Source organism: Mus caroli, unplaced genomic scaffold (genome assembly GCF_978045245.1).
Source record: "Mus caroli unplaced genomic scaffold, Mus_caroli_1 scaffold_1, whole genome shotgun sequence".
Taxonomy (NCBI): domain Eukaryota; kingdom Metazoa; phylum Chordata; class Mammalia; order Rodentia; family Muridae; genus Mus; species Mus caroli.
The window spans coordinates 86,598,969-86,621,992 of NW_028227256.1; the positions used below are offsets into that span (position 1 = coordinate 86,598,969).

General features: G+C 46.2%; 1 protein-coding gene across 1 annotated transcript in view; it reads right to left on the reverse strand.

Annotated features, from left to right (window-relative positions):
- The window catches only part of Drc11 (dynein regulatory complex subunit 11), a 120,295-nt gene that overhangs the window by 52,235 nt on the left and 45,036 nt on the right, over positions 1-23,024 (reverse strand). Inside the window, exons 7-9 of the mRNA XM_021165896.3 lie at positions 19,290-19,374; positions 13,403-13,546; positions 3,794-3,869 (exon numbers count right to left, since the gene is read on the reverse strand). Of these exons, the coding sequence (XP_021021555.1) occupies positions 3,794-3,869; positions 13,403-13,546; positions 19,290-19,374 (305 nt within the window). The remainder of the gene's footprint in view (positions 1-3,793; positions 3,870-13,402; positions 13,547-19,289; positions 19,375-23,024) is intronic.

The window sequence follows — 23,024 nt, forward strand, 5'->3', positions numbered from 1 at the left end:
ATAGAGCTCCTTACAAGGAGCCCTCTGATCTCGCCTCTGCAAGGTCTCGGTGGGCAGAGTTTGCCATCGAAATGTTGCTTTCTCATGACACTTCTGCACAGGGCACTTTTCAATCCCTTCGGGAATGTCATGGGCATTTGTAAATGCAGGAAGCTCTTTGGGACCCCCAGAGGGCACTTGGTGCCCTCACTCTCCTGCAGCTAGAAAGAGCTTTTTATCCCAAGACTGTGAAAAGCAGGCCAGGGCCCTTTCACATGGAAGGGAAGGGGAGGGTGGTGTGGTGAAGAGGGCTGGAGTGGGGCTTAATCTTAGTGATTAAAATGCTAATGTATTATTTGAGAAGGCAAACCTTTGGTTTTAATGAAAGGGATTCGAAGATGAAGAGATCCCTATTTAAGCTACTGAAGACCTGGAGGATGACAACCCAGGCCTCCAGCTGACAGACGCTTGAGGCTTCTCCTTGTTTCTTGGATGTCATGCTAACAGATTGTGCCCATTGGATTGTGACGGTTAAGGCCCGGATGTTGCAGGTTGCAAGACCTGGCTTCCCATGGGAATACCAAATCTCTCCCCTCACCCCCATCCCTGCCACCCTAAATTCAGTCTTGCTTTTTGTCAAAAAGAAACGCTCGCACACTGCTTGCAAGAGTGTTAAAAAAGACCGTGAAAATGAAATTCTTGTGCCATCTGCCTCTGGGTCACACCGTCTGATATCATTTCCGAGCTCCCTCCCTTAGGAGGAAAGTAAATTCAGTGTTAATTAATAAGGACCAGGCCTTGCTTCCAAGGCAAGGAGGTGACAGGTCCTGCCCTTTGGGACTTGGGCCCAACCGTGGGAAGCCACACATCTATTGCTTGGTATCTGAGATGGGTACAAAGGGACAGAGTGGGGTGCAGGTAACGAGGAGACGGCCACGCTGCAGAGACCCCCAGGGAGGCCTTCTTGACACAAGGCCCAAGGGGCAAGCACTGGGAGGACGAGGAGCCGGGGGCTCACAGCTGCTGTGGGATGTGTTGGGCATGAGAGGTGTCAGTGGGGCATGAGATACGACCTTGGGAGCTCCTTCAGGGGGTGCGTGTGTCGCTGCCTCGGTCCTGCACGGCAAGCTCCTTTGTAAGCGCAGACTGGAGCTTCTGTGTGCCCAGTGTTATGAGGGAGGATTCCTCCCCCGGCATGTCTTCCTCTGCCTTCCTTTTCTCTGAAAGGTTGTGAGAAAAGGGAAAGGAGGAGTCAAGCCATCCAAATTCTGAGGGTGAGCAGGGGCCCAGGGCCTCCTGCACTGGAGTCTTTCCTGCTCAAGATATCGTGGATGATGGTGCCACCAACCTGAGGGAGAGTGGATGGAGAGGGCAAGAGTGTGGCTGGCAGTGAGCAGAGACCACGGTTGTGAGGGTATGGGGGGGCGGCGCTCCCAGGAGAGGGCCCAGGAGAAAATGAATGTGGCATTCTCTGTGTGGAAAGCACCCTGAAGGCTGGTGGGAGACAATGACCGCACAGCACAAACAGGTTGATGAAGAGGCCGAGAGACAAGACTGGGCAGTGCAGTGTCTTGCCAAGCACCATTCTTGTATACATCACACCTGCACACCAGTGGGACCCCAGTCAGGCCTGGACTTGCAGAATGGATTGTTGAAGGTCCTGACTGTGCTTTCATCCTAATTCACATAACTGCCCCAGCTTGGGCCCTCCCATCTGCCACTGTAACACACAAAGCCCTGTAGGTATGCTGATAGCTGATGTCATTTTGGGGTCTTTAGATCCATATTGCATCCAAACTGGTGGAGACCGAGTTTGCCGAGTGAGTATGTGAGTGGGTGGATGTTTTTGATGGCAACTGTTCTGCTCCATTGCATGTAAACATTTGGATGAACTCTCAAACTTTAAACAGCAGGCTTCCCAGTGGTCCTTCCTGACAAGGGACTGTGTTCATTTTCTAGTTCCTATGAAGACTGAATGACATGGCACAGAAAACATTTGTCTTTGCATGCTTTGAGCACCTGATAAATGTCACTTGATCCCTTTGACTTTCTTCCTCGTTAATGAACTCAGGTGCCATATGGTAACAGCATCATGGTTGTCTTTGAATCCTTAGAGTCCCTGCCTCTAGTGGTCTGTTAGTGAGTACATGCTAGAATACATTTAGCATAGCAAATATTATATTTTAGTGCAATAATAAAATTGTTGTTAAGGATATAACTCAAATTACTGGAATAAACACCTTGAATCAATATTAAATATGTACATTACTATCCATATAATTATCTACTATCTATTTATCTGTCCATCTACCTACCTATCTATTTCTATCCATCAATTTATCTCCCTCTCTATGCATCAATTTCTCTCCCCCCACTCTCTTCCTCCCTACCTGATGCATTGTTGTCCAGATCCAACAGATTGAGGAGGAGTTCCAAGATTAACTGACATATGAAGACATTTTTCTTTATATCATTATTACATTTCTCAGAAATGTCTACAACAGTATTATGGACCAGGGTCACACTGGCCAATAATCTGCTGTTAAGATTTATCCCAAGGGTATGGTGAAACTAAGGAGTTGGATAACAGTCTTGGCAAATTATGATGAAGATCTCTGAAAGGGGAGAGCCCATCCGCTCACACACCCTGCCAGGTTCTGGCTACGCTAATGGAATTGAACCATAGACAAAGCAATTGTCAGCACTGAGACGGGTCTTGGTCTGAGAGGATTAAGATTTGTACATATGGAATTCATTTCCTTAATGTAATCCCTTTCTTCATGCCACTAAACAAGAGTGTGGTCAGCTGAGGGGAGCAAAACCGGGGAAAGTTCTAGAACATTTCCAGCCTGTGCGTGTGTGTTTCTCCTCAGTTTTCCCAGTTTCATTTCGATTGCTGTGACAAATACCCTGACCAAAACAAACAAACAAACAACAAAAAAAGCAGCTTAGGGAAGGAAGGGTTCATTTGGCCACAGTCCACCGGTGTAGGGAGGTCAAAGGGAGAGCTCAGCTGAGCAGTCACAACATATCCACAGTCAAGAGCAGGGAGGAATAAGTTACCCACACTACCTTGCTCTCACCCAGGGCTTCAAGCCAGTGGGATGGCTCTTCTCACATCAATGAACATAATCAAGACAACCCCGCCCTCCAGACATGCTCATGGGTTGACTTCATCTAGATAATTCTTTGAGACTCTCCCAGGTGATTTTGGGTTGTGCCAAGTTGACAATGAACCACCTAACTATGCTGGTTAGTTTATTTATTTTTTTCACCAGCTTAACATAAGCTAGAATCATCTGGGAAGAGGGAGTCTTAGTTTTAAAAAATGTGTCCATCAGGTTGGCCTGTAGCCAAGTCTAGGTGGACATTTCTTGGTTAATCATTAATGTGGGTGGGCCCAGCCCACTGTGGGTGGTGTCATTCCCTGAACAGGTAGTACTATTATAAAAAAGCAAGTTGAAGCAGCCATCAGAAGCAAGCCCCAGTAAGCAGTGTTCCAACATGGACTCTGCTTCAGTTCCTCCCTCCAGGCTCCTGCCTTGAGTGGTTGCCCTGATTTCCCTTCATGGAAGACTATAAGCTGGAATCAGCCCTTTCTTTCCCAGGTTGTTTTATTAAACTTGGTCAGTAGCCACTACAACTCTATGCTTTTAGGAATCATAAGAAACTGGAAAGGGACAGGTTTCTGCTGGATATACACAACACAGTTCAAACCATGCTTGTCCACTTAAAGACCTGTCCACCTACTGGCACCTGGGCACATTCACAGACAGGGTGACCCCTTGAGGATCATGCATTATCTGGGACTGACCTTTGTATAAGCTATTTCCTTCCTCCATCAATTGAAGGAAAAGACTTGGTGACATCTTCCACTCCTCATCTTCGTCCTGTCCAGAGCAGAACAATGTTCTTGTTAATTACAGGTTCAATTTATCTGTTAAGGCCAGACAGCAAAAGGCACACATGTCATAGCTAACAGGCCTGGAGATCTTTCCCTGTCCACCAGAGACGTTCCCTTGCTAGTGATCTGAGCATGGAATGCTACACTAGCACTGGAAGCATGAATGGCCAGGCTACTGAAACACCAGTCGGACAGGCATGGTCTCTGCATGGTGGCTTTCCCACAGTTCACAGGCCAGGTTGGGGTCCTGCCTTGTAAGGACTTGCTCAATGCTGTCTGAATGCTGCACCCTCAGCTCAGATCCTGTCTGTTTCCCTTCCCAGTGTCCCCATAGCTGGGCTTTGAGCTTCTCTTCACCCTGAGCTTCGGGGCTTTGGTGTGTACCAGTGCCTTTCCTGTTTCTCATTTATCCTGTTCCCAAGCCTGGGAATCAGCCCAGCCCCTTCTTACCTGGGAATGAACTACCTTCCTCTATGGAGCTGAGACCTCGAGAACTCTCAATCATGACTCCCCACTTTGGAGAGCCCAACCATGCTGCTCTTGGTGTCTTCTGTCAATTCTGCATGTTGAGACAGGAGACTGCCATCTGCCAGCTGTGTACACTCTTTGCTCTGAACCCCTCTCTCCCTCTCTTCTGATTGTAAGAACCAGCTCTACACAGTCTCATCTGGTGTTTCTATCATATCAATAGTTTCTGGTGACAAATGCTGTGGTTATTGTTACTGTCAAATTGGATCAAAGGAAGCATGCTGGTCACTGGGACCACACAGAGTCTTTAAGCGTCCTACATGTGCATAGCACCAACATTAGGAGGGGGCTGCTTATTGTCATGAGACTTCCTTCACCGGGGATGCTGTGAGGTCTCCAGACACTGGAGAACGGACAGCCCTTCTTTTTCTGGGTTCTAGTGTTGGGCTCTGTGGTAGCACTAACAATTGTGTGTCCACACTCCCTGGAGACCATATGACTTTTGTACCTCCAATCCCCACAGTTCCTCCCTTACTTTCATAGGTAAATGGCCACCAAATCACACCTGTTTGGACACCTGCACTTCCTGAGATCTTACTGTTTTCTTACCTCATCATCTGACTGGTCCTTTGCTCATATGCTTGGGGCCTCCCTCTCTGACCCTCTAGAAGGAACTCAGGCACAGATATAACCAACCTTAAGACTTCCTTCAACAGATGCCCTGAGACATCTGTCCTGAAGCTCCTTGTTGGCTCTGTCCCCATAGGACTAAGTCCCAGCCTGTTGCAGGCTGCAAGCAGCCTTCCCAGCCCTGGTCCCCAGGCCTCTTTCTTGCTCCTGACAGTGCTGCAGCCACGTGGAGGAGGATGTTGTTGCGTGTGCAGTAGTACACTCTTTTCTTGCCCCTCCTTTCTCCTGTCCCCTCTTAATAGTTGTCAGTGCTTTCTGATGATTTTGGACTCAGGCTCCTCTCTCCCAGGAATCCCCAGCAGCCAGCTTTACACCTCAGCACTGCTGGATTTCATCTATACTCTCATGAGTCCTTCTTCCTATGAGCATCCTCCACTTCCCAGCAGACAGAGAGTTATGGACAGTGGGAATGTCCCTTAGTCCTGGAGCCGGCATTTCTGCCCTTCACAGACACTTACTGAGTGAAAGAATAATATAAAACATGCATACTCGGTTCATAGATGAATAAATACTATGTTGCCCTTTACCTGTGGGAGAGAGGGAAGCTAGACACAAGGGCCACATTTCAGAGGGCCCCACTTAAAAAAATGCTCAAACTCTATCTAGTTAGACCCCAGTTCAGTCTCTGACTCTTGATGAGTCCTGTGCTTTGTGTGGCAAAGGTGTGCCCCTTCTTCCACAGGCGCTTGCTAGGCTGCAGGTGCTGGGAGTCTCCTGCTCACCAGGAGAGACACCTGAAGCAAGAGGCATGGACTTCTGCCGAGATGCCCAGGGTGCTCCTGGGGGATAGAGGAAACCCAGGACCAGAGCTTGGCAGGTAGATAGATGAGGAAGCCACCTGCCTCTCAGAGCCAGGAAAGAGTTTAGTCCCCGACACACTGGGGTTCAGAGCTGGAGAGGGGGCTAATCTGACTGGCGAGGCTCATATTAAAGCTCACTGGTTAAGAAGCCCACCTAGGGCACAGGTCAGCTCAGGGTTCGTCATTGATCTACCCTTGGGTATGGAGATACCCAGGCAAGAGAGAAGAATCTGCAAGGGAGGCGTCATAGACACCACCACCACCAGCAGCATGACAGCTGGTGTTCTCTCGGGCAGAGGTTGATGACAATTGAGCCACCAGCGTCCTTTCCCCTCATGTGTTATTTTACTTTCCCCATAATCATCCCTCTCACCCTCTTTTGTTCCCTCTTCCCCTCCCGCTGGCCCCTTCCCTAACTCAGATAGCCCCTCTCCACCTCATACACTTGAAACTCTAATTTCTGCATATTGGAGAGAGCACACAACAGCCTTTCAGGGCTGGCTCACTTTGCTTCATGTGATGATCCACAGTTCCATCTGTTTCCTTGCGCACGGTACACTGATGCTATTTATGGCTAGATAAAACTCCGCGGTGTGTCCAGACTATGTTTCCTCACCTACTCATGTGTTGAGGGACACCTAGGCTGATTCTTATCTTGGCAGCTGTGAAGGGTGAACATGGACGTGCAGGGATCCCCTGTAGTAAGATGTCTTAGAACCCTTCAGATACATGCCTAGGGGTGGTATAGCTAAATCATTTATATCCTACACTAATATCTATAGTGGCTGCACTAATTTGTACCCTACTAGCAGTGTGAGATCCTCTCCCCCAACAACCTTACCAGAATGTATTGTTTGTTTGCTTGTTATTATTATTTATTATTATTTTGAGACAGGGTCTCACTATGTAGCTCTGGGTGCCTGGAACTTGCTATGTAGACCAGGCTAGCCTTGAACTCACAGAGATCTGCCTGCCTCTGCCTCAAGGCTTGTACCACAATGCCTGGCTGGTTGTTTCCGTTTTTTGTATTCTTGATGAAAAGCCATGCTACACATGAAATCCAGTGTTCTTAGCTCTGTTTGAAGAGGCTGCCTTTTCTCCAGTGTGTGTTGTCAGTTCCTTATTAGGTGACGGTAGCTGCATGGCTGTATTCCAGGTCCTCTTCTCTTTTCCACTGGCCTACATGTCTGTCTGTGCCAGTACTGTACTGTGTTGGTCACTGTGGCTCTATGGTACAGTTTGAAGTTGGCTATTGTGATGCCTTCAGCAATATAGCAATATATTTTTTGCTGTTGTTGTTCAGCACTATTTTGGTTACCTGTGTCATTTGTGCTTTTGTATGGATTTTATGATTTTTTTCATCTGTTCATGTGCAGAATGTCAGTGGAATTTTGAGTGGGATTTTTCCGACTCTGTAGACTGTCTTTGGTGATAGAGCCACTTCACATCATTGACCCTGTATTGGTGGTCTTCCTACCTTCTACCTACTTTAATTTTTTTCCTTGGCTTCTGGGGTTTCTGTTGGAAGCTGTGATGCTTACAGGCACATGCAGTGTGTGTTCGGGTTGTTTTCCAGGGAGTAGTGACTGTTTGGAGTGCTCTTGCCACATGGCTTTTCTGAGGCTCTGGCATTTCTGAGCTGCAGTCTGTGCATCTGTTGGGATGCAAAGTTCTTCTGGATGTATTTGTGGGGGTCTCAATGAGGAGCCTATGTGTGGGGACTCAGTCCCTGTACTTCTCAGAGATGAGGAAAGAGAACCCTGCAACAGAAACCACACTAAATCCAGGCAGCTATGAACATCAAATCAAACCAATGACAACAATGGCGACATTGCCAGTGACCACAGAACAATGTGCAATGAGAAGAGGAGGAGGAAGGAGCAGTAATAGAAGGAGCACCAAGAAGAGAATGAGCAGGAGGGAGAATAAAGATGAGAAAGAGGAGGAGGAAGAAAGAGAAAAAGGGAGGAGAATGAGCAGGAAGAAAAAGAGGAGAAGGAACAGGAGCAAGAGGAGGAGGGAGTGGGATCAGGAGCAGGATCTAGAGAAGGAATAGAAGAAGGATCAAATGGGAAGAGGGGGAACAAGAGGAGGAGCAGAAGTTGGAGCCGGAGGAGGAAGAGGAGGAGGAGGAAGGGGAAGAGGGAGAGGGAGAGGAGGAGGAAGAGGAAGAAGAAGAAGAGAGGAGAAGGAGGAAGAGAGGAGGCGGAGGTGGTTCCTGGGAAGGCGCACAGTGGCACTGCAGAGCCACACATAAAAGAAGAGAGGAATGCGGGTGGGAACTCTGAGCTGCAGAGGTGAGGGTTCTGTTTGAAGATTGTTCATCCGTGTTAGTATGGAACAGTGGGCACAGGCATACAGGTGTGTGTAGGAGAGGGCAGGGGAGGAAATAGAGAGATCCACACAGACAAGCAGAAGGAAAAAAAAGTCAAGCCAAAAGGAAGAGCCTCGGAAGGCCCCAGCACTGCACTCCGCACAGACCTTGGACTTGGCCCAAGGGCAGGGCAGCAGAGGTGGTTGGCCACCGGGCTGAGGCACCCTCATGGCAAGGATACCATCTCGCACATGCTTCCTGCTCTGTCTGCAGCCAGTGTGTAGCTCTGCATGCAACAGGTGTTTGAGGCAGGGACATAGAAGCAAAACTGGAGGCCTGCTTTTATCTCTACAACAAAGTTCAAGTTCTCAAGGGCAAAAACCATTGTGAGGCTGTTTTGAGAAACATCTAATCCTGGTGATTTTAAAGAGAGAACATGAGACATTCCCATGACATAATAGAGCCTGGCTTTCCATGCAGTAATGAAATAATTGACGGTTACATGAGCCGCCTTCTTATGGAGGGGGAAGTGCAGCGTGAAGCTTCTGCTTCCCCCTTGAAATGCATTGCTTTCTTTGACAAAGAGCCTTCGGCTTCATTGAGCAACTCCTCCTTTGACCGCTGTTCTAAGCATTCGGTCCATCACTTCTTTGATCGGGTACTGTAGGGTTTTCCTCCAGGAAGTTTGAATCTGCCATCTTAATCCTAAGGGCATTTCTTTCCCCTGACTCTTTACTTGGATAGGTGGTATGGAAACTTTCTGGCCATGACCCTGCTGTTCTCGGCTCAGCCAAGTGGCTGGAGATTGTGCTGAATAGAGGGAGTCCAGCCACGGCCTCGTGTGGGAAAAAGGACTGCCACGCACACAGCTTGTTCAGCATCGAGCTGGGAAGGCAAAGGCCAGGTGAGAACTTGGGTCTTAGTTTTACACACACGCACACACACACACACACACACACACACGCACACACACACGCACACACAGGCACACACACGCGCGCACACGCACACACACACGCACACACACACTTTTCTTTCTTCTTCAGAGGAGATAGATGAGGAAGTTGGCTCATGGATCTGGGTGCTTAGCCTCTTCCACTCCAGGCCAGGGAGGTCACACTTGTTGTCCCTTGTACTTCGCATAACCCCTGTCACATGCTATCATTTGATGACTCAGCAAGCTTGTTCTTGGCACCCAACAAGCCCAGTGCTTCCAGGTGAGGAGTGTGAGCCCTTGCGTTTCTTCAGAGCTGTTCAAATGTCGCTCAGGACCTGTTTGGTGTACATGCTGTCTACCGATGCTGGATTGCTGGCTCCCCTGAAGGCACTCACACTACCCTTTGGATCCTCCTACTGCCCTGAGGCAAAGCCACCTAACGGAATTAGTTCCACAAATGACGCCCCCCCTGCCCCCCCGCATCCCGGCCACAGCACCATGCAAGATCTAAAAATGGAAGGAAGAAGGCCGCCCTATTGCTCTTTCCTGAGGGAACTGGTCGTTGTTTTCCACTGTTTGCCTGCATGTGTGATACCTGTCCATCACATCTCAATGCTAAGGAGTTCCAGGTTCTACCAGCCTAATAGGTGCAGCACATCACTTACTTCTGAGTTTTACTTTGTTGGCAAACTTCATTTGCATACTCCCCACCCACCCTTCTACATACACACTCCATACCTTGCCAACACTTGTGGGTGACCAGGAGTGTTGTCTCTTCAGTGCTGATTTGGAAACAAAAGACCAGGGGCATCCTTGTCACAAAGGTTAAATGCATAATCATCAAGGAAAACTGAGACATATCTGGGTCACAGCATCATAATTTTAGGTTTTGCATTTCAGATTCTATCAGCTCTATTGCTGATTTTGTGTGGGTGAGAAAAGCCTCCTCAAACCCTGACAGGCACGAACAACTCCAAGTCTCTAATGGTGACAAGAATGTGACACTCAACTGTAAGGTCAAAAATAGCTCTGACACACTGAGCTATATATACATGTACATTCTGTATAAATATTATACATAAAATGTACAAATATAAGTATAATATACAAATGATATCAATGTATAATATGCACACTATAATATAGAATTTTATATTATGTATATATTAAATATGTATATGTAAATATTCAATATATATATTCAAGTTACTATGCTGTCAGATGACTTGGCATACTTTTATAATAAAATACAGTTTCTAGCTGTCTTAGTCGGGGTTTCTATTACTGCAACAAAAGACAAGCACCAAAAAGCAAGTTGGGGAGGCAAGGGTTTATTTGGTTTACTCTTCCAGATCACAATCCATCATTGGAGGAAGTCAGGACAGGAACTCAAGCAGGGTGGGAACATGGAGGCAGGAGCTGATGGAGGGTTTTGCTTTCTGACTTGCTTCCCATGGTTTGCTCAGCCTGCTTTCTTATAGAACCCAGGTGCCCATGGATGGCACCACCCACAGTAGGCTGGGCCCTCCTCCACTGGTCACTAATTGAGAAAATGCCTTATAGGTGGATCTCAAGGAGGCAGGTTCTCAACTGAGGCCATTTCCTCTGATTACTCTTAACGTGTGTCAAGCTGACATACAGTGTCACCCAGGACACTATCCATGATTATTCTCATTCTGAGATGGCATCTACCTCTAGATCTTAGATCTAGAGAAGGGAAGATGTTCCACAGTAAATATTGTTTTCTACCCCAGGACACTGACCAAGGAGAGGAAGAGACGGGGAGCCTTCAAGGGGTTCTCTCTCCTGCCCTTCTCCAGTTTGAAAGCCATTTTGGATGCATTTTATTATTTATTTTATGCATGTTTGTGTTTTGCCTGCATGTGTATATGTGTACTATGTGTGTGCCTGGTGTTTGCAGAAGTCAGAAGAGCACTGGATCCCTTAACATCAGAGTTATAAATGGTTGTGAGACACTATGTGAGTGCTGGGAACTAAACCCAGGTCCTCTGCAGGAGCAACAATTGCTCTTATCTGCAGAGTCATCTCTCTAGCCCAGACCCTTCTTCAGTTTTTGAAGAGTGGCACAGCCCCCCCCCCCTTTGGGTTTTTCGAGACAGGGTTTCTCTGTATAGCCCTGGCTTTCCTGGAACTCACCCCATAGACCAGGCTGGCCTCGAACTCAGAAATCTGACTGCCTCTGCCTCCCGAGTGCTGGGATTAAAGGCGTGAGCTACCACGCCCGTTTTTGTTGTTGTTGTTTTTGTTTTGTTTTGTTTTGTTTATGGGTTTTGAGGTACAGTTTTTAAGAAGCCATCTGACTTTGTCTCTGTTACATTCCTAGCTGTCTCTTCTCACAGCCGAGGGACAGAAAGCAATGTTCTTTTATCCTTACATACACGGACACAGTCGGGCAGTTAAATATGGTCTTCACACTGCTGGCTCTCTTCCCTGCCCCAGAATGTTTCTGCCCCTTGTTGGTCTTATCTGAAGGTTTATGTGATGTTACTGTTTGTTACCAACTTAACAAGATTTACAATCACCAAGGAAACAAGCCTTTGGATGTGACCATGATGGAGTCCTGGAAGGTTTAACAGAGCAGGGGACGTACACTCTGAATGTTGATGGCAGCATCCCATGGCTTGAGCCCAATTGTTCAATGTGGAGATCCTCCTTGGGCCAAGAGACTAGAGAGAAGATTGTGGCTCATCATGGCTGGGTGAATACCATCAACCAAGAACTCTCAGAATTGATTGTGCTGTGCAGGGGTCCAAAGATCTTCCCAGCAGCCTTCAGTCTAGTCATGTTTTGTTCTGGAAGAAGCACCGACAACTTGCAATGGTATACTACGTACAATGGGCTCATTTCTCACGTGTTCATTCCCGAAGCTGGCATGAGGATCATGAGAGCCACAGCCAGACAAATGAGATTACTTTGCTGCTGACAGCAGGTTTGCAGAAGTGGCTGCACACTGGTAAAAATGGCCTTCTGGCCTCAGTGGTCTCTCACAAAAGTATCACTTTTGGGAGACTTTTTCCTCATGAAGGTATCTGTCATGAAAGCATCCACTCATTGAGATATGTCTCCCACTCATGAAAGTATCCTACATCCAGGTAGCCACTAATTCAGGTAGTCCCCATGGAGCTATCCCCATGGAGCTATCCCCCAATGGAGGTATCCCCATGCAGCTATCCCCCAGTGGAGGTATCCCCCAATGGAGCTATCCCCCAGTGGAGCTATCCCCCAATGGAGGTATCCCCCAATGGAGCTATCCCCCAATGGAGGTATCCCCCAGTGGAGGTATCCCATCATGGTATTGTATGGGAACAGGAGCTCATTGTCTGAAATCCCCTGAAAAGTCTTTCTTTACATGGTGAGAATTCATCATATATGCAACAATTCCCGAGATTGCTTGTAAGGATCTTCTTCCAGCTGAGCTTACCATTTCATTTTGACTTTTATTTTGATTTTTAAGCATTTTTCACTTTATGTCCCGATAGCTGCCACCCATATGCCCCCATACTCTCCCACTTTTTCACTTTTAAAATCCTCCTTGTCAGCTCATTCACATTGCAAGAGGTTTCGAATTTGATGGAGCCCAACTTGTCACATATACAAGGGATTCTCCTCTCCCCCCACCCTGCCCCAACACACACCACTCTCCTGCATGCCCACACAACTATCTCCTGGAGTAAATGCTAGTTGCCTACACTTTATTGATGATTTTCAAAGGTGCTGTTGAGGCATATCCTCAGTCTCAGTGGTATGTATGTATGTATGTATGTATTTTCTGAGACAAGGTTTCTCTGTGTAACAACCTTTGCTGTTAGAACTCGATTTGTAGACCAGGCTGACCTCAAACCCACAGAAATCTGTCTGCTTTTGCCTCCCTATGCTGAGACTAAAGGTGTGCCTCGCCACGCCCAGCTGAATCAGTGCCAATGATGAATTCCAGTGAGCACATTTGGGCTAACAAAGACTCGGGTATTTTTCACTTCCCGGTGGCTCCTTGATCTGCCAGACAGCTTGCCTTGAAGAAAGACAAGCGAAATGATTTATTTTGGGGGGAATGATTATGTAAATTGCGGAAACTGATTGAGTTGTCCACTCTGACAGTTGTCCTGGTAGATATTTATAAAATGTGGAAAAGATTGTGTGCGAGTGCTGATCAACATAAAACACAGCAAAGTCTGAAGCGACTGACGGTGACCTCGGCGGGCTCGAGCTCACGCCTCTGCCTGAGAGCCGAGCAAAGACAGAGGGAAGAAAAAAAAAGAGAATCAAACTTGTGAAATTCTCACTCTTGTTACCTTCATAGCCTTTTCTTTCAGGCCGACCTTCTTCTCCTTCTTCTCCTTCTTGCCTTTTTTGCCCTTATTCTCCTTGTCTTCTTTCTTCTTTTTCTTCTTAAATTTTTCTTCCTCCTCTTGGGTGGCTATGATATCCTCCATAACCTATGGAAAAGACCAAAACCATTACAACATCTCATATGCCCCGGGGAAGGAGGAAAACTGTTTCTCTGTCCTGTTGGGCTCCATACCTGCTCTGCTCTCCTGCTCGAAGGCGCCACCTACCCTGAGGAGGATGGAGAGAGATCAGGTACCTCTCTCCATATCTCCATATTTTCAGGGGTTAACTCCAACAGACCATGCTTCCCTTGGGTGGCCAGCAGCGTGCATGCATGGCAGCTTTGTCACACTCAATACTCTGGTGATCCAACCTGGGGGCTCTTTTGTTTTCTACTCGAACTGTGAGTGTGTGTGTGTGTGTGTGTGTGTGTGTGCATACATACAGAAGGTAGAGCTTTTCAAGCTTTTGCCCACCTCAATGGGCTTCTAATAAATAATGTTTTAATATCTGGCAGACCTGGGTATCCCCAGTTGTCTGTTTTCTGATCAAAAATATCACCCTCATCCTGTCTCTTGGAGGCTTCAACAAATAATGATATACTGTTAGGATTTTTTTTTTTGACCAGTCACATCTCTAGAATGATGTTTGGCAGAGCTGGGGGTTTGTGCAGCTGATCACTCTTACCCAAGCCCTCCCTTCCCTGTCCCTGTTGTCTAGCCTGTAACTCTTAGCACACAGTCATCATTACGGAGTTTATCCCAGCTGTTGCATCTTTATGAGGGTTTGCTGCTCTAAATGGCTTTGATGGTGTTTTCTCTCTACCAGTGTTTGCACACACAGATCCGCTGCTCCGCACACTAATAGTGTAAGGCTCCTGCTTCAGCCCTTACTATTCGGTTCCTTAGTCATTCTCTTGGCTTCTCTGTATATAGGATGCATCTGCAGTGGGCGATCCCTTGCCCCTTCCGATGTGTGTCTTTGCCTTTTGTCTTGACTGAGAGTGCACAGTTCACATTGTACAGTGTCTAATAATGGTGGTGTAATGACCATTCCTGTGTGTTTCTACCATTAGTGGAACCATTTCTCATGAACTTAATTAGGCATGACATTGAGTTTCAAACCAAGATGGAAATACATTGTTATGTTAAAGAAGGGTACATATATTTCAATTTTATTGACTTCAATTTTTCATTGAGAATTTCATGCATGCATGTAATGTGTTTTGATCAAGTCCACCCCATACTCTCTCCCTCTCCAATTTCTCCCCCATTCCCTACAACTATCCCCCCCTAACTTCTGCGCTTGCTCCTTAAAACAGACAGACAGACAGATAGGGAAAGAGAGAGACAGACAGACAGACACTGTCTCTACTTGTTGCTTCCTGCATGTGCATGTGTGAATGTAGGACTATTGGCTGGAGCATGGGCAGCCTTCTCAGGGACCACATCACTGAAGAAACCCGACTCTCGATTCCTCAGCAGCCACCAAGGGCAAGATGCTCCTTAGCTAAGGATGGGAATCCATGAGCCCCTCTCCTGTCCGTGCTGGGATTCCCACTGGCTTGGGCTTGTTCAGGTCTTGTATCTTTAGACATAGGTGCTTTGATTTGCTGTCATGTCCAACAAATACTGTTTCTCTGTGGTCATCCACTTCCTATGGCTCTTATAATCTTTCCACCCCTCGCCCACAACTGAGCAGTTTATTACCCTGTCTACCTAGCAGAATAATGATCACTAGTAGGTTCTCCCTATGGCCTATGACCCATCTAGCCATGTGGTTTAGGGCACAACCAACAGGATTAGGTACAAATCCTCTCTCGTGGAGCTAATCAGAAAGTATCTGGTTACATCGAGAATATTTATGGCTCGATCACACCTGTGAGCATATCTTGCCAGGCCAGTCAGTACTGTGGTTCACGGGGTTCACAGCTGAGTGAGGTTGCTGAATACTTTGCTCGCTCAGTATCATAAACAGAACCTTCTGGCACTATAAAAGCTAGCCAGTGAGGACAAGACATCCAGGTCAGCACTACCTTGATTTCTCCATGTCTTGTGACTCAAGGGTGTAGCATCTGCAGCAATAGCATCTTACTGTCAAGTGCTGTAGGCTAATCAACGGCATTAGAAATGACTTGTAATGTTTGACAGTGTCTCTGGAACCCTACTGACCAACAACTCAAAAGAGGGTTTTATTTCTCAGTGTCAGGGAGAGATGCTGAGGCTGGAGCCTCCACGTCCATGTGATGAATTCCTGCTCTTTTCTTTGGGTCACTTCCCATGATGCAGTGCAGTGCAGTCACACGTATCTTAAACTCAAAGTGTTGTCTCATTCTGAATTAACTGCCGTGGTTTACCTCTTCAGTGTGCTGCTAGTTTTGATATGTCAGTATCCCAGCCTCCCCCACTTTGGCAGTGCTGGGAATTGAACTCAGGGCTTGATGCCTGTCCTCTCATCTGCTCATACATGGTCCAAGCAGGAAGATATGGCCCGATCTCCATCTCTAGTCAGGTAGGCCCAGGCTGCATACAGCCTGTGGTGGAATGTGGTCTGGACTGGCTGGTCTTTTCTCTCTTTCCATCATCTGTCATTTAATGTTAAGCTTCCCTGTGGTCCCCTTTGCTTTATTGGAATGTATTAACCAGACGCCCTCGGGTTTGTTTCTAGTTTGACTAGAGTCAACGCCTCCTTTTCATGTTTCTTGTGGACAACTGAGACATTCCACCAACATTCTTAATCCTGTAATCACTGCTCTCTAAACTACGGTGAAGCATGCTTGGCTGCATGCCCTGGTCTGACTTTCAAGATCCTGCTTGTTCCTGAAGACTTAGCTGCAGGGCCAAGACCAAAACATACACATACACACACACACACACACACACACACACACACACACACACACACACACACACACAGAGAGAGAGAGAGAGAGAGAGAGAGAGAGAGAGAGAGAGAGAGAGAGAGAGTGATGGTCCCTCAAGGCAGGGCCTGTTGAGCTGCCAAGTAACAGTGCTGGTATTACATGCATACAGTATTCTGGGGTAGGGCAGAGTGTGCTCTGAAGAGATGCAAAAGATGCTGGCCTCTGATGGTATGGATATGCCAGGTTAAAGAGGAACCCTGCAGCTGACCCTGCAGGTCACTGGGCACATAGTGGGGACTCTGGCTTAGGGCTGGTGTGAGGTCTCTGACCCTGACTGTAAGAGTGTGTACTCCATTGCATGGTGTTCCAGGGACTCAGCTTCTCATAAGAACACTAGCATTTGGGCTGGGAGCTGAAGAGATGGCTCAGCAGTTAGGAGCACTGGTTAGTTTTGAGACTGGGGTTCAGTTCCTAGCACTCACATGGTGGCTCACAAACACCAACAACTTCAGTTCCAGAAGATCCAATGCCCTCTTTGAACCTCCACAGGTACCAGGCACACATTGAGGTGTACTTATACATATGCAGGCAAAACATTCATAAACATAAATCTTAAAAGAACAAAACGACAACTACTCACTACCCTCCCCTCCCAAACACTAGAGGACTGGGGATATCACCCAGCTGGAAGAGTGTTTGTCTAGCTTGCTGGAAGCCCAGGTCCTGGGTTCCATCTTTAACACGACATACATGCATGTGGTGGTACATGCCTTTTATCCCAGTACTTAGGGGGTTGAGTCAGGAAGATCTAAAAGTCAAGGTTATCTTTGATACATAATAACTTTGCAGCTAGTCTGGGCTACAGAGACTATTTCAACACACACACACACACACACACACACACACACACACACACACACACACTTTGGTTTATATAAGGGGTTGTTTTAAACAAGACAGACATGACCAAACTATGGCAGGGGTAATGAGGATGGCAGTCTGGTCAGAGCCACACAGCCTTATCATGTGTATACAACTGTGGCTTGCCTTCCTCCCCATCATGGTAGTGTTTAACAGCTATGGCGGAGTGTATCCATGCCCAGCCTAAGGTCCTTACCATCTGGTCCTGTGTGAAAGAGCCTGCCATTTCTAGCTTTCAGCAACCTGCCTTGTTATTTTCTTTAGTATAAATTCTTCAAATGGTGTCCCTCAGGCAAAGAGCATCCACACTGAAATTCTGCATGTCAGCTAGGTCCATGACCCTTTAAAAAAATGCCATGCTAATGAATTCTCCCAACCATAGTGTTTGAGAGTGTGACATTTTCCTATATGTACACCAAGTTGGTTTTCTAACTTAAAATTTTTTATATTTTTATTTGTTGTGTGAATAAAGAGACACAGCAGAACTGTTTTATGTTGGAAACTTTTTTCTCTAAAAATGTTCTGTTTGTATTTCTGATGTCTTTTCTACTGAAAGCTTCAGGAGATTCATTATTTCCTCAGGACCCTTTAAATATGAACGCACTGTTCATCAGAGACACCACAAAAGTTTCCTTAGCTTTTCACAACTCTTACGTCACTTATGGTGGTTTCTTTTTAACTGCTTGAGTTTTATGTAGACAATTATCCTAGTCTTTTTTCTTTATGACTTCTGCCTGTGGTGACATGCTTCTAAAATCATCACTCACCGTTTTGATTATTAAATATCCTAGCAATTTCTTCTGTCGATTTGTGGTCTAATATTTTTACATGTAAAATTTCAATGTAAAAGGAATTTATTTTGTAGGAAAGGATCTACTGGATTCTGTCAAGCAGTGAACAGACTTGGCTGTCCCATTACCTGCTGGTCATTCTCCCTTCTTTGAAAGAAGCTATGGGGATGGCTGACTTCTAGTTTGTGTCTGAATTGGCTCCTGAACACATTATTCTCATGTTGGCCTCTGTGAACCAATGAATGAATTTAGGAACCATAGTTTATTAACTGTGAGTTTGCCCAAGTCGCCTGATCTTCCTGGGATTAATTTGCATGTGTTTTACATAGCATATTTGGTTTGCATGTGTTTTGCATAGCAGCTGGCACTGGGCATTTTCTTAGTGAGTAAATGTGCTGCTGTTGCTGCTGCCCTCTGCCTATTCTTTCTGTAATTCTGTGGTGTTACCACCATTATGGATTCTTTTACTAGACCTCTTCAGAGATTTCCATGTATTCTTCCATAAAAAAATATGTTTGTCAATACAAAAATTATTTGGGTTTTAACCAAAATTGCATTAAGGGTTGGGATTAATGGATGAAGTATAATTCTATTTTATTGAGTCTTCAGGGAACTGATCCATCAATCTCTTGGTTTAACTAAGGCTTCTTCTGCCTCCTCAGTAAAGGTTTATCCATGTAATGCCGGACAACTGTGTGTCTGTCAGTGTGATTTCACTCCGAGATTGCAGCATCTTCTAGGAAGATAACTCGTAATGTGAAATAATAAAATGTCACTTAAAGCATTTATAAATGTCTGTTTTAAAATTCTACCGTATTTGCTAGAGTTGCCAAGGCTATTATACTAAGAGATCTGAGAGAAGTCACCTTAGAGCTAGGGAGAGCAGTTTGAGTTGTGGGGGGACAGGAGGGGGCAGCCTGAGATACGGGAAGACAAGAGGGAGCAGCTGGGGGAGTGAACAGCTGGAGTCAGCAGCCTGATGTTGGGCAGGGAGGAGAAATGGAGAGGTACCAGGAACCAGAACTCAGACTGCTTGGGGACAGACATGATGTTCTAAGTATATGTTACTACAGCTTTTTCAAAGACTGGACAGGGGAAGGAATGAATTGATTGTGAAACAAATCAGAAAGAGCATGTGAAAAGATCTTCACCCTGGGGCATGAGCAACCCTAAGAAAATGGTGGAGATGCAGCACACTGTGGGATCGTTCACGTTCAAGTCTAAGGAAAGATCCCTGTGGTATGATTGCTTTTTACTCCTCACACAGTTCTTTACCTGTTCTGGGGTCTTATTGGAAAAGATGAGAGCTGAGCCTCCGTCTTCCTCATTGGGGTAGTCTGGGAATGTGCCCGTCAAATTCCTGCAGAGAGAAACAGTGTGAGTAGAGACAGAAGCAAGAGGAGTCTTTTGGTAAAGCCCTGCTTGCCAACACATGTGAGTTTACATCAATTAAGTGATGGATCTTGGGGGTGAGGCTTCCTGTCCCCAAGGCTGGACAGCATCTCTGAGCTGCAGAGGATTGGTGACAAGCAGCCTGAGGTTTCCCGCCTCTGGGGACACGTTAGTCTGAGGTGGACATCTCTGTCTCTGTCTCTTAGATAGACTGTATTTTTCTTCCTCTGCCTCCAACTCCCCCCCTTTAATATCAAGATGCTTTGTGGTTTAGTTTCAACAAAGACAGAAACACAAATCATTTCTTCCTGTTTAAAACTTAAGGTAAACACAGGACTTTGAAGCTAAACAGAAGGGTGGAGTCGTACAAACGGTATGTCCAGCAAGTGTCCGAAACACTCACATATGTGTTTGGTTTTTAGGAAGTTTGGGGCCCCATGTTTGATAGGGTCCAACAAAGGTTTCTTTCTGTAGCCACGTAATTTCTCTACAAAGAAAGCAGGCTGCAGAATTTGGTGTGGAGAATTACCAAAGGAGCTGTGTGGTCATTATTTAAAAGAGAAACTGACTTTGACATAGTGTCACACTTACTCCATGTGTAGGGAAAATAGCCGATGAATTAAGAGCCTTTCTTTCCCAGAAGTGGAGAGCCCAAGTCTTGGAAGACGTGGTCATATTTAACTACTTCTCAAACTCTTGCCTCAAGATATTCTATACACTTAACAATTTTTGAAGGCCCCTAAGGATTTCTGTTTATGCAGGCCACACTACTGATATTTACCCTATTAGACATCAAAACTCAGAGAATTCTAAAATATGTACTTTCTAGTCCACTTAAAAATAATTGTTATCACCAATTTTATCCAGTTCTGAACGCTCTGAGCTACAATAACCGCAGGCCTATTAAGACACACCTTTGTCTGCAATAGCGGCACAAATGTCATGGGGGTAACCTACCAGGCTAGATAGGCCCTAGGAAAGAATGTACTGCTATAATTCTGCTAAGTGAAGTCCAACTCCTAATGACTTAGATTAGATTAGTGCATCTCTCAACTTTTATCAGAGAAGCTTCTATTTGAAGAAGATGGTGCTGGTGCTGGCTAGTTTTCAGTCAACTTGACACCAGTTAGTCATCTGAGAGATGGGAACACTCACTGAGAGAATGCCTCCAGAAGATCAGGCTGTGGGCAGGCCTGTAGGGCATTTTTCTTAATTAGCTATTGATGAACAAGGGCCAAACCTGGGTTATATATAAAAATGCTGACCAGGCCATGATGAGCAAGCACCTTCCCAGGGCCTCTGTGTCTGCTCCTGCCTCCAGGTGCTGGTTCCACTTGAGTTCCTGTCCTGACTTCCTTCAGTGATAGACTATGATGGGAAGCATAGGGCATCTGAACTCTTTCTTCCCAGCTTGCCTTTGTGTTGTTTCACCATGGCAACAGGAACCTTGCCGAGGGCAATGATTGACATAGAGACCAATAACTGCTCAAAGTAAAGAGAATAAGAGCCTGCAGATTTCTCAGCCCTAAGTGGGACATTTACATCACACTCCTTAAGAACCTGACACAGTGGATACAAGGAGACAGCGCCTTCTGCGAGGCAAGAATGTACCGGCAGCATGAATGGTCTTGAGGAGTAGAAGAAAAAGGAGAAAACAAAGTTAGGTGGGTAGGAAAAGGGTCATGGGCCTGGGAAGAGTCAGGAAGGAGGTGGGATTGATCAAAATGTATTGTACCAAGTCCCCAAAGGACTAAAACTTAAAAGGAAAAATAAACAAACAGGAGTCAACCAACTGTATGTTGCCACATGTATATTATATATGTATATAATATATATGTGTGTGTGTGTATAATTTTATGAACAATAAATACAGTATCCAATGTCATAATCTTTTCAAGTCTATTGGAGTCGGGTTTAAGGAAAGCTTGCTGGATGCTCTGCTCTGTTTCCATGCTCCGCTGTGTTGCAATATGTGGTGCTAGCTAAGAGCTCAGGAAGGAAGTCTGGCCTCACACACACCTGTAAGTGTGAAAGGAAGGAATGTGCTGACAGGCATCAAGGAAGCTTTGAACATCCTGCTGTGACTGTGCCCTGCAGCGGAATGACTGAAGTGTCCTGTGACTGCTTGTGATAAGCAATCAACCATGTTAATGAATGAACTAACGTCCCCTCTGCCACTGAAGCACTGGTCTGGTACTAACGTCCCCTCTGTCACTGAAGCACTGGTCTGGTAGGCCTCTCTGGGGGTTCTGGGAATGGCATGCCTTGCTCATTTAGATAGTAGTTCACTTGGTTCTTCAAGGCATTTCAGCCTATGGTGAGACGGTCACTTTGGATGTCAATTTGACAGAATCTAGAACCTCCTAAGAGACAAAACTCTGGGTTGTCTTTGAGGGTTCCTAGGCTAGCGTAACTGAAGTGGGGAGCTACTCTAAATATCGTCAGCACCATCCCATGGGCTGTTATACCGGACTGGATAAAAAGGGAAAAAGTAACGGCACCACCTGGGAGTCAGAGGAGGGTAGGTCTCTGAGTTCTAGGCCAGCCTTGCCTAGATGGTAAGACCTTGCTTGTCTGTGCACACAGACACAGACACTCAGACACAGGAAAGCCACACACACACAAACATACACACACCCTACCACTACCACCACCAATGCCTCTGCCGCTGCCACCACCGCCGCCACCACCACCAATTAATGAAAACTGAGGTCATGGATTTAAAAGAGAGCAAGGAGAGTATATGGGAGGGCATGAGGGAGGAAAGGAAAGGGGAAATATATAGTTATAATCTTAAAAAATAAAGGAGAGAGAGAAAGAGAATGGGAGGCAGGGGAGGAGAGGGAGAAAGGGAGGAAGGAGGGAGTCTTTGAGCAACATACATCCTTTTGGCTTCCCAGCCTCGGATGCATTGTGTCCAGCTGCCTCACACTCCTCCCTCCATTACTTCCCTGCCACCTCCGATTGCTCCCTCAACTGTGAGTCAAAAGAAGCCCTTTTTTTTTTGGTAAGTTGCTTTTATCTGGTCTTTGTCACAATGGTAGAAGCTGCAAGAAAAGTAACAGATCTCTATGGAAGCTAAGCTCACCAGTGCCAATGTCATCACTCACTGACACTGGGAAGCCTGTGCCCTGGGAGCACTCTCAGGCACAGGGTGAGGGTCCCCAGACTCACTTCTCAATCCCTGCCACAGAACAGTTACATCTGGTGTGGAGACTGCAACAGCCTGCCTAACCATGCCCACTCACAAGACTTCTGATGGTGTCTTCATTAGCTGACTCGCTCCTTGTATTGTCAAACCTAGATTTTGTTTTGTTTTGTTTTGTTTGTTTTAAGGCTCACAGCAGATTTAGTGCCTCTGCATATTGGTGTTCATTGCACATATATATGTGTGTCTGTGGGAGTGTATGCTATGTGTGGGTGCCTGGGAAGCCAGAGGTGTTAGATCTCCAGTAGCTGGAGTTGCAGGAGGTTGGTGCTGGGAATTGAACTCAGGTCCTTTGGAAAAGAAATACATGCTTTTAACTTTAACAGCTGAGCCATCTCTCCAGCCTTGCGACTTACTTAAAACAAAACAAAACAAAACAAAACAAAACACCCAAATGCACACGATCCCAT